Here is a 12538-nt window from a genome sequence, read left to right as displayed (position 1 = left end):
TGAAGAAAGATTAGTTAAGACAAATTAAATAACGAAGTTGTATAAAAATTTTTTCAAAATAGTATCTGTGATTGCTATTAAAATATTTTATTAAACATTTAAATAGTTTATTAAAAACTTAATAGTTGAACTAAAAGTTGCAATAAGTTATAACCATTAGTTAATCAAATCTGAAAAAGTATGAAGTCAGTCTCCTCTAGAGCTACTTCATGCTTTTAAAACACATAAAAAATGTTTGGGAGGTTCTTCCAGAAATATTGAGCTGCAGAGAGATAAAAATATTTGAAAATTTTAAATCAAACATAAATTAAAGATTAAAACTTTTTAAATATTTAAATCAAGATTTTGTAGCACAAAATTTCACAACTCAATTTCTTTGAAACTCAAACTGTTGATTATATTAAGACCCTGTTACATGAAAACAAAAATATGTACCAATGAAAATTATAAAACATCAAAAGTTTTTAAATACCATTTCTCCTACGCTTATTTAATATTGTATGAGAAACATCTTTTAAATATTGAATGAATCATCCTCCTTTAAAACGTTGTTTGGCCTAATTTTATTCTATTGTATTTATTAATGGTTACAAGTTTTTGGTGGCCGTCATTCATTTGATGTTTTTTTTTTCAGTTGATTAATATTTTTAACTTACAAAGTCAGTCAACATATTTAAAAGTAATATTAAAAAATTCATTAACTTGAATAATAAAATTAAGGGGAACAAAAACTAGAACTTATTTTAACCATAATAAACAAATAAAGAAAGCTCAAACAAAGTTGTAGTTTATAAATAAATCTTTAACATTTTAAATGAACTTACCAAGTACAGAACTAAGTAATGAATTTCTTTCTTCATTTGAATTCTTTAAGTTAGCAAAAAAACTCACTAAACCACTTTTGTTTTTATTTACTAGACCACAGATCATAGACAAACAACTACGCAACTTTTCGTTACGCATTATTTCTTCAGTACTCAAATAAATGTGTGCATGAACCGAAGCACAAAACTCCATTAAAGTGAGGTGAGCAAACTGATATTGATAACCAAGTTGTGATTCAACTCTTTCAATGAAACCCAAAAGTTCGTTTTCAACTTCATCAAAGTCATTCACAATACCTTTCATTTCCTCTTGGGAGAAAAGAATTTTACCTTGATTGAACAACTCCCATGCAACTTTACAAACTCTTAAAACATGTTGCTTGTTACTCTTACTTTGCATTATACTATGAACTGTTTCATCGGTTTTACAAATGTGTTTTTGAAAAAAGTATAAAAAAATAGAGCAATACAACTCAGTCATAGTGTTAAAAGAATAAGAACCACTAGCAGCAATAATTGTACACATTGTCGATAAATAAAACGGAACAGATGCCATGGATTTAGCATAGAAAGACTCTTTCAGAACACTTTTAATGATTTCTTTTTTGTTGCCAACTTTTTCAATATACTCATCTATTCCCTCGTAATTTAAACCCATTATTTGAATGGTTAACTTATCTGTACATTCTCTAACTTTATATTTATATTGTGATATAGCTCCAACTCTTCCAGCAACAACACATTTGTGTTTTTGAGTATTCAATGCTTTTGATAACACATTAACAATAGGTTGTTTGCTTGGATTAATTGGATTATGCTTTATTAAATCATCTAAGTGAGCAAACTCATCCAACCCATCAATCACAAACAAAACGGAAAAATGCTCACAAACACTGCACTCTTTAAAGATATCTTTGTAGAAAACATTTAACAGTTCATTTATGTTACCAATGTTTTGAAACTGATTTAACTTTCTACATTCAAGATAAACCACAAAATCCACAGTTTCCCATAAGATACCATTGGCCCAGTCAAGTAAGCACTTTCTGAGCAAACAAGTTTTTCCAATTCCAGCAATACCAGATATCAAGAGTAAGGGTAAATTTTTTGAGAACACTTCATTAAACTTGATTGGTTTATATGTCATTTGTTTCTTAAGAAAAAACTCTCGTTCAACAATATTTACAGTGTCATTTTCCACATTATCTGCATCAACTACAGTCAATTCAACAAACTTATTTAAGAGTTCAACTTTAGCTGGAGTCTTTACTAAACGCCCAATTTCATCCATTTTTCCATATGTGTCACGATAAAACTTTTTTAGTGCTTCATGCATTTCTGAAAGAACAAAAGAAGAAATCTATCTTAGGTTTCTAAAAATTAAATGCAAAATATTGTAATTCAAACAATCTGAACAAAAACTAGTGTAAGTTTTTTTTATCATGTCAAATGATGAAATTCAATAGAAAGTTTAAAATAGGTTCCCAATTTATGTTTTTTTTAAAAAATAACTGAGAATGTTTACCTAAAGTTATAATTTTTATTTCTTCTTTTTTAAAAGTTTGGTTTATATATTCTTGTATTTATTTGTGGATTGCTCTTATGATCTCATTTTAATGTCTATTTTTATGATGTGAATTTTAAGTCTTTTTTTACAATGCAAATTATTTAACTTTAATTTTTTTTTGTAGACTCTTACATCATTTGAATTTTTTTTTTGTAGGATTTAAAGATTTATTTAGTTCTGACGAACAAGTAAGTCTTATTTGAACAACATTTTTCTAACAACACTTTGTTTTCTCTTTTTAATATTGTGAAGAAGTCTTTAAAAATTTAAACTGTTCTCTGGAAAGTTTGAGGTTTTGTAATCTCACCTGTAACAGATATAAGTTTTTTGTTGTTAAAAATTTATTAGTGAAATGAATTTACTTTCGTTACAGTTTTTGGAAATGAGTATATGTAAGTTGTTTAAAATAATTTCAAAATCTATTACGTGAATAAAATAACTTTATCCTAAATCCACTATTAGTTCAATCGTCATTTTCAAAGTCACATTCAAAATTTTTTTGGAAAAGTTTACTTTATCGACTCTTAATCTCTTTAAAAAATCATTTTGCATTTGGTTCATTTTCATTTCATCTTTCTTTTGAATCATTTGATTTTTTTTGTAAGATTAGAGTTTTCTCTTGTATTGTGCATACAATTATTTCATTGTTACATTTAAAAAATATTTGTTAATTTTAAAAAGTATTTTTTAATTTCTTTTATAAAATATTTTGTGTGATAGTATTATCAACAACAAGAACAAGAACAACTAAAAATAATAATAACAAAGGAATTATGATACAATTTGTTTTTACAAGATTTTAAAGGAAAACTTGCCATAGAAATAACAATCAATTTTTATGTACTTCAATTCTTCTATATCTTGTACATTATTTTTATTACTTTTGTCATCAAAAATACAATGTTAATAAGTCAACAAAATCAACATATTTGATTGACTCAGTTAACACAGATTTATTTAAGAGACAATCTTTCAGTTAACACATAGATTTGTTTAAGAATTCTGTAAGAAGTTAGTTTTACAAACTTATAAAACAAGAAAAACAATTTGAAATTCAGTGAAATTAAAACAATTTTAAAAAAATTACATATTTAAACAATCAATTGATTCTGGTTTCGACAGTATTTTTCAAAGCCTATTTATACTTTTTTTAAATTTATTTTTATATTCTCTATTTTTACATTATTTTACATTTATAAGTATGTAATTGAAAATTGCATCCATTTAGATAGATCACTGAGATAAATAGAATCCACACAGATTTGCTGCTGTTATCAAGCCTTCTAAAAATAATCCTTTATTTTTGTTTGATAGTTGTCATAGCCACAAGGCGGATATCACATTGCCTCCACACTGTAATCATAAACTTCAGTCACTAGACGTTAATTTTTTCAAATCTCTTAACAGCAAATATAACAACAAGACAAGAAACTGGATGCTTAGCAATCCTGGATGTAAATTGTTTTTTTTTTAAAGTTGCAACTATGTTTAAAGCTACTGAGTTGATGGCTAAGCTAAAGGTTTAAGCTTTCTGAGTTTAAAAAATTCATAAAAAGATTATTGAAGAAAATTCCTACATTTTTAAAACATGCAAGAGCAGATTTCAAAAAGAGCAAAAATAACATCTAACACCTGGATGCTACAAATCAATAGAAAGTATCTTTTTATGAAAAATATTTTTAAAAGCAACTACTTTTGGACCATTTTACTTTTGCTTTTTAGGTTGCTTATCTATAAGAATATATCATAATATTTTAACAGAACTGAAACAAGAAAATAAAAATATTGCTATTCCTAAAATGATGAGGTACTTGTATTTATATTTGTATTTGTATTTAAGTACTTTTACTTAAACCATATACCCTGCTATTAGTTGGGTAAATTAAACATAGAGTCAAGCTTGATTTCGGAAGATGTAGCCCCACAAACTATAAAAGATATAAGTTTATATTAGTTTTACTTTTTTGTCTTGTATTACATTAGAATTTACTTCACAGACAATTCTATTATAGCTAAACAAAGATTCTATTACAGGAAAGTAATTTTACTAATTAAGATTTTATAAGCAACTTTACAGACAAGAAAGTGTATGCCAAAATTAAAATACGCCAGCAAAACTTTTTTTTATGCAACATTAAAGTGGTCTGTATTTAAGACAAACAACCGTGGAAAAATTTCAATTCTAAAAGTTTACTTCATTTAAAACAGATCAAATCCATGTCAAATCATCCAGACTATGACATCATTACACCCTTAGAATAATTTTTAGTTAGTAACTATTTGTTTATTTTTTTCAGGCAATATAAAAATTTTAATATGGCAAAACTAATAAAAGAAAAACATAAGTAATCTCAGGTCAACAAAGATAATGATTTAGACAGATCTAGACAGGTTAATGTATGAAATTTAAAAAAATTAGTTTCAGACTCTGACCATCATAAGGTGTAATAAAAACCAAAACCTGACAAGAATCATGAACATATAAGAAGATTTCTTTGGAGGGTCTGAGTATCTTGTTAGAGCTACACCAGAAGTTAAAGAAGAACAAGGATTCTATCATTATCAGGAAGAAAACTTGGAAATCATGTTTCATCAAAACAGTTAAACTAGTAATTGACTTCTATCTAAGTGATAAGTTTTCACAAACGATGCCAGTGCAAAAAGACTTTGTAAGCATTCAGAAGAACCAGCATGTTCAAAAAATGCTGCTACTACTCAATTCCATCGAAATATTAATTACATTTAAAAACCTTCTCTGAAACCTAAGTGGTGCACTACAACTAATGCTTAAGGCAATCAAAGTGTCTATGTATCTACTACCAAAATACCATACAACAGTACTGACCAAACAACACTAGTATTACAAACAGTACCACTTACTAATTACTAATTTGTTATGCAAACAGAATTGACAACCTTACCACGCGTATACATCTTAACCACAAAGTAGCTACCTAAATAACTGCAAAGAAATTCTGAAGGAAAAAGAATGCCTAATATTGATCAAAGTTAACATGCTGTCCAGAATGAGGTTCAAGAGCTGGAGCAAAAGTTAATGTTCACTTTACCCAACTGTGCTTTAATTTAAAGAGGATACATTTCTCAGACAAAAATATTTTTGTCTACAAATATCAGGATGATATAATTAGATATATCAAAGACAATCAAAATGATGCATTTGGTTTTAAGTACTACATGGATGACTGTGCACCACAATTTAAAAACTTTAAAAACATTATTAACCTTTAAACAGATAATAGATTTAAAGATAATAAACTCCTTTTTTAAAGACAAAATAAATGGAATCTGTTTTAAGTTATTTTAAAAAGAGGAAGTTGACATAACTTGAGCACAATTAGCACAAAGATATCTGCTAAAAAGAAATGTTTCTGGCACAAGGATAAATTAACTGGACTCATCTTATTTTTCACAAAGTAACATATTTTAGACATGATTTCATGTAGCAGATTACCCTAAGAGAATATGATTCACAGGTGTTACAAGTTGTTTTAAAAACCAACTAAAGAATGAACTTCAATGATGAACAAGTTAATGACATTTTTATGCAGCTAGCTACAACACATCAAAGTAACCAACAGTTCATTTTATGTGCAAAATTTAATGGCATGGCAGTACATTCATAAATATCCCACCATTATACAATGGGAAATAGCATGGTTTAAATTTGAAAAAGTTATTATTATTAAGTAGCTGATAGTGGATTTTATTGTTAACACATGCAATTTGATCAATCTTTGAGATTTCACTCATTAATGTTTCAAGAAGTACTGGACTTTTGAAAAATTAAAAATCAATAATAGAACCAAAATTTTATGGAACAACGTGTTTTATGGAATAACGTATGGTCTTAGAGTGTTAGATTCTGTAATTCAAATGTGTTGGAGTTTTGAAAGAAGACCAAGGAATGATATTAATAACTAAAGAGGATATTGAAAAAGAGAACTGATCTTTATCCTGGGAAGATGAAACTTCTTGGATGTAAGCATATTTGATGGACTAAATTTAACTTCATAATGACTGATGAGGAAAGCTTAGATTATTAAAATATTAGATTAGACACTACTTTAATACAATGTTGTCCTATTTATCATGTCATGTGCTATGGCAATTCACTACTACATACTTAACTTAAGAAGAATTTGACAAATACTGCAAAGAAACTTACAAAAATTCTTCAATTTACAAAGTATTAGAACATGATAGCAAAATTAGAAAGTAGGAAAGTCAGCTGAAGAGTTTGGATTCTCAAAAGACATAAAAGATTATTCCAGTATTTAAAAAAGTTAATATTTATCAAAAGGACTTTTAGTGCAGCTTCACTAAAAAAATTAACAATGTATATAACCAGCTTTATGATGTGCAACCAGCTTTATGATACTGTGTTCTGGACTCATCTTATTTTTCACCCTAAGAGTATATGATTCACAGGTGTTATGAGTGTCAAGGTAATAGGAAAGATCTTTAGTTGTTTTAAAAACCAACAAAAGAATAAACTTCAATGATGAACAAGTTAATGACATTATCTTTATGCAGTTAGTTACTACACATCAAAGTAACCAACAGTTCATTTCAATTTTATGTGCAAAATTTAATGGCATAACAGTGCATTCATAAATATCCTACCATTACACGATGGGAAATAGCATGGTTTAAATTTGACAAAGTTATTATTATTAAGTACCTGATAGTGGATTTTGTTGTTAACACATGCAATTTGATCAATCTTTGATATTTCACTCATTAATATTTCAAGAAGTACTGAACTTTCTGGTCATTAAAGAATTGAAAATCATTAATAGAACCAAAATTTTATGAAATAATGTGTTTTATGGAATAACGTTTGGTCTTAGAGTGTTAGATTCTGTAAACCAAATGAGTTGGAGTTTTGAAAGTAGACCAAGAAATGATATTAAAAATTAAAGAGGATATTCAAAAAGAGAACTGATTTTATCCTGTGAAGATGGACTAAATTTAACTTCATAATGATTGATGAGGAAAGCTTAGATTATTAAAATATTAGATTAGATACTACTTTAGTACAATGTTGTCCTATTTGTCATGTACTATGGCAATTCACTACTACATACTTAGCTTAGGAAAAATTTGACAAATACTGCAAAGAAACTCTCACAAATTCTTCAATTTACAAAGTATTAGAACATGATAGCAAAATCAGAAAGTAGAAATCAGAAAGTAGGGAAGTCAGAAATCAGAAAGTAGGGAAGTCAGCTGAAGAGTTAGGATTCTCAAAAAGCGTAAAAGATTATGCCAGCATTTAAAAAAGTTGATATACATCAAAAGGACTTTTAATGCAGCTTCACTAAAAAAATTAACAAAGTATATAACCAGCTTTATGATACTGTGTTCCAATCTTTTCAGGGAGAAAAAAAAGACTGTAAAATGTGGTAAAAAGTTTTTTCAACTTTTTAAAACATATATATTCACTAACATAAATAAATGTGATCATCTAACTACTGCTCGATAAAAAGGCTTTTTTAAATCATAAATTTAAGCAAATATCTGACAGTGAGCTTTGTTGCTAACACCCCTAACAAGATTACCCCAGTATTAAGATTTTACTCATTACAGCATAAAGAATTTCCAGATTTTTAGTCTTTTTAAAAATTCAGAATCAAGAATTGAACCAAAAATTAATGGGATAACATCTCTAAGAGTGTTAGTTCTCTATACCACTAATACTAGAGTTTTTTAAGAAAAAACTAAGAATTTAAAATTAAGGAGGAAGTGCAAAAAGAGAACCAATACATATAATGTGAAGATTGATTTAAATTGTGATTGATTGATTACCAGAAACTGCTAAATCTAGACAAAAAATTTGTAACCTTAATTATGAAAACCATCCAGGGAAAACATACATAGAGAAACTTGTTTGACATTTTCATTCAAGCTATGAATACTTCAGACCCACTGATTAGTTTAAACTTATTTGCTAAAATATTAAAAAACAAGAAAACTTCAAGATAGAGTTGAAATTTTGTTAGTGAATTTTCACTAACAACTATGAAATCAAATGAGCTTTTACTATTACCACTATAAATTAAAAGAATGATTTAGAAGAACTATATTTTATTGTTGATTCAGTTGAATTATAAATTATCTTAAACTAGATAAAGATGTAGACAAGAAATGCGCTGACATCAACCCAGTAAGCACACAACGTTGAAATAATGTTGATCGACATTGATCAACGTTATTTCAACGTTGTTTCAACGTCATGTGCTTGCTGGGAATTCAATTGCTTTTGAACTGTATATCATGTATAAGTTTGTTGACATTAGTTTATTATATAAATTTAGTAAAGAAAAAAAAGAATTAACAAATTCTGGGTTTTGTGTTAAGATAATGTGGATTTCTTCAAAGGTGTTTGTTGAATAAACCACTTTTAAAAACATTATGGTTTGTGGATGAAGAGTAACAAAACTCAAAACAATTCTCAAGTGAATTCAAGTATTAATTATTATTATAATTATTTTAACATCAACATAACTGTTACTCAATAACATACCTAGAAATATCATTTTCTAAACCTTCTTGCATTCATGTAAAAAAAAAAAAGAAAGTTCATACCATTTAATGGTTAAAAAATATGAAAAACCATCCTGCCTATTGAGAGCATTTTTATTAAAAAACAAAAATCTAAATTTTAAATAAAAAATCATTTAAACTTAAAAAAATATACATTTTAATTAAGTTTGGAAACTTTAACTTATGCAACATTTAACATTTAGCAGATTGAAACACTTAAAGAATTCCAACTAAATATATATTTTTGAAATTACCATAATAAAACAAACTATTAAGTTAAGATTTCCTCAGTTCTGAGAACTGAGGAAATGCGAGAACGTTGAGAAATTGCATAATAACAAAAAATCTAAAAAACTACCATTTTTTTCTTCGGAAGAAGGCTTCATTAGTATTACTTTCTTACATGTAAATGACATATCTAATAGAAATATTTGTTAAAAGTGACATTTACAAATCTTTTTATTAAAAAAATTTTTTTTTTAAAAAAAATTATTTAAAAACCTCAATATTTTAAGAAAATAATTTTTCAAAAATTTTTTAAAGTTCATTTTTAACTTGTAATTTTCTGAAGAAAGATAAGCAAAAACAATAAGAAACTAACCTAAGAAGGCTATATCTTGTAAAACATCATTCCTTCTCATAACTTTCAGAGAATTCTGAATGCAAGTTCTGTAATCATTTGGATGTTGTTGATAAAGTGTTCGTAAAAAAAACTCAATTTTAGACTTATCTTTTGTCAAACCATCGTGACCTTTTTGATCAATATCCACATCATGATCTATTTGATCAACAACAGCAGCCACATCATTAAAACCAGTGCAAAATGCAAATACTTTCCATTCTGATGCCATCTTATTTTTTAAAACAATCACTAATTTTGCATCCATTCCTAAATAAAAAATATTTATTGTCTACTATGTTATAAACAATTCAATCAACAAACATTCATTGAAATGTGTTTCATTATCACTTTTAGTACAAACTACAAAATACAGAGGTTTAACTGATACAATAAATCATTGAGTCACAGCTCTCATCAGCATGAACTACTTGAAAATGAAATAAGTGCCCAACAACTTATGTTCTTTAAACTTTATTCAAATGAATTAAAACAAAAAAACTGATACAAATACTTTCTCCTGAACCAACCTTATTGTGAATAAGATGCAAATATGAGGATGAATGAAACTGAATGCAACAGCACTTACATTTGGTGACATAAAGAAACATAAATTTTGAAACATATGGCCTATGGGAATTCTATAGGACTCTATAGAATTTCTATTAAATCTCTGCTAATTTCTATAGAAATTCCTATAGAACTTTTTTTTTTTACATATATTAATATAAAAAAAAAGTTTTATAACAAATTCTATAGAAATTAATAGACATTCTATAGAAGTTCTACAGAATTTCTATAGAATTTCTATGGGCCATATGTTTCAAAAGTTCATAGAAGTTCTAGAGAACTTTTTGTCCTGGGACCACCACATAAAAGTGACAAATGAGATTGAGAATAAATCTTTTATAGATAATATCTTAAAAAACAAACCTGCCAAATTTTTTTAGAGAAAAAGTGTAAAACTAATCTTTAGAGGATTTTGATAAGAATATTCAAACATTTCTTTTTGTTATTTAAACATTTTTATTTGTTACTTTAAGTTATTCAAATATTTTTCAAATAATTTTCAAACAACTGAACTTTTCTACAAAATCTTTTATAAACAACTTCCATAAATTCTTTATAAAATATTTCTTAATTTAAAACATTTTGTAGGTAAAAAAATATAATAAAATTATTTGAAAAAAATACAAAATAGTGAAAGTAGAAAATCTAAAACAAATAAATATAAAAATATAAATAAAACTTTTATGATTCAAAGAAATTTACTAGCAATTTGTTGGGGTCAGTAACATGTAAATTATTATCAGTTTCTTAAAGATCAACAGTTTAGCAGGTTTGCAATAAACCATGTTTGCTGTAAACTATGCTTGCAGATTTGACATTATCACCTAATTGTAACTAGTTACAATAACAATTACGCATGTCTCAATGTTACAAACCGTAATGGGGTAACATTGACATTTCAGGAGATTGAATAAATGAATGAAAATTCCAGTAAAATTTACTCAACTTCAGTAATACTATATTGAAATAAAATAGATTTTATGGACTTTTATCATAGTTTATAATTTTTTACTTACACTAGGCAAATTCAAAAGAAAGCGAGGGTTAAAAATGCTTCTTCAAAGACTATAGAGTTGTTTAATTATTAACAAAATCTATTTTAAAAATTCAATAATTTAGGAAAAACAACATTTCAAAAGAAAGTTTTCAATAAAATTTTCTCCAACTTGTAATTATCTAAAGAAAGACTAAAACTAAAAGTAACTCACCTAAGAAATCTATACCATGTAAAACATCATTCCTTCTCATAACTTTCAAAGAATTCTGAATGCAAGTTCTGTAATCATTTGGATGTTGTTCATAAAGTTTCTTTAAGAAATATTCAATTTTAGACTTTTCTTTTATCAAATCATCTTGACCTTTTTGATCAATATCCAAATCATTATCAATTTGGTCAACAACAGCAGCCACATTATTAAAACCAGTGCAAAATGCAAATATTTTCCATTCTGATGCCACCTTATCTTTTAAAATATTCACTACTTTTGTATCCATTACTAAATAAAAATTATTTATGTTCCACTATGTTATAAATAATTCAATCAACAAACATATACATTCTAATGTGTTTCATTATCACTTTTAGTACAGACTACAAAGTACAGAGGTTTAACTGACAAAATAAATCATTGAGCCACAGCTCTCATCAGCATGAACAACTTCAAAAAGGAATAAGTGGCCAACAACTTATGCTTTTTAACTTTATTTAAATGAATTGAAACAAAAAAACTGATGTAAATATTTTCTCCTGTACCAACCTAATTGTGAATAAGAAGCAAATATGAGGTTGAATGAAACTGAATGTAACAGCACTTACATTTGGTGACATAAAAATGTAAAATTCTTGATAACTTCTTGCAAATGTAAGAAACAAGTAGAATAATGTTAATTGAAGAAAACTTATATGAATGAAGTTTTCGTGAAAAATTCACCAGTTTCTACCTAAATTTTTTTTTCAGTAAAATACCAGCATATATAAATGTAAATTAAATTTACACCAGGTAATAGGCTAACCACAAGAGAATAACAAGGAGTTACAACTCTTTGTTTAAAATACAAGAACAACATAATGCATTGATAAATAATAGCAAGTGTTCAATCAATCAAACTTCTCTTTAATCAATAAATGTGTCAAAAGAATATTCTAAGATTTAAAATGTTTAATGTACAATAATAATCAATAAAAAAAACCTGAAAACTTAGTAAGTTCAAATCTTGTAATGGACCAGGAAAGAAATGATACTAATAGTTATTACATCTAGAGTATACACTGAAGAGAAAGAGCAATCATCACATAAAGTGACAAATGAGATTGAGAATGAAACTTTTATAGACAATATCTTAAAAAACAGATCTGCCAAACTTTTTTTGAGAAAAAGTGCAAAACTCGTC

The 12538-nt window shown here is 26.7% G+C and overlaps 1 protein-coding gene across 1 annotated transcript in view; it reads right to left on the bottom strand.

Moving 5' to 3' along the window:
* LOC145197965 (uncharacterized) overlaps nt 1–12538 on the bottom strand; it is a 29351-nt gene that overhangs the window by 3823 nt on the left and 12990 nt on the right. Inside the window, exons 4-7 of the mRNA XM_090075871.1 lie at nt 11356–11643; nt 9560–9847; nt 9317–9376; nt 825–2162 (exon numbers count right to left, since the gene is read on the bottom strand). Of these exons, the coding sequence (XP_089931997.1) occupies nt 825–2162; nt 9317–9376; nt 9560–9847; nt 11356–11643 (1974 nt within the window). The remainder of the gene's footprint in view (nt 1–824; nt 2163–9316; nt 9377–9559; nt 9848–11355; nt 11644–12538) is intronic.

The sequence above is a fragment of the Hydra viridissima genome, unplaced genomic scaffold (genome assembly GCF_058129835.1).
Source record: "Hydra viridissima isolate aposymbiotic clone 2 unplaced genomic scaffold, HvirCarnegie_v1 scaffold_62, whole genome shotgun sequence".
In the NCBI taxonomy this organism is placed as follows: Eukaryota; Metazoa; Cnidaria; class Hydrozoa; order Anthoathecata; family Hydridae; genus Hydra; species Hydra viridissima.
Note: the sequence above shows the minus strand (reverse complement) of the source record. Positions and strands in the feature narration are given on the sequence as shown.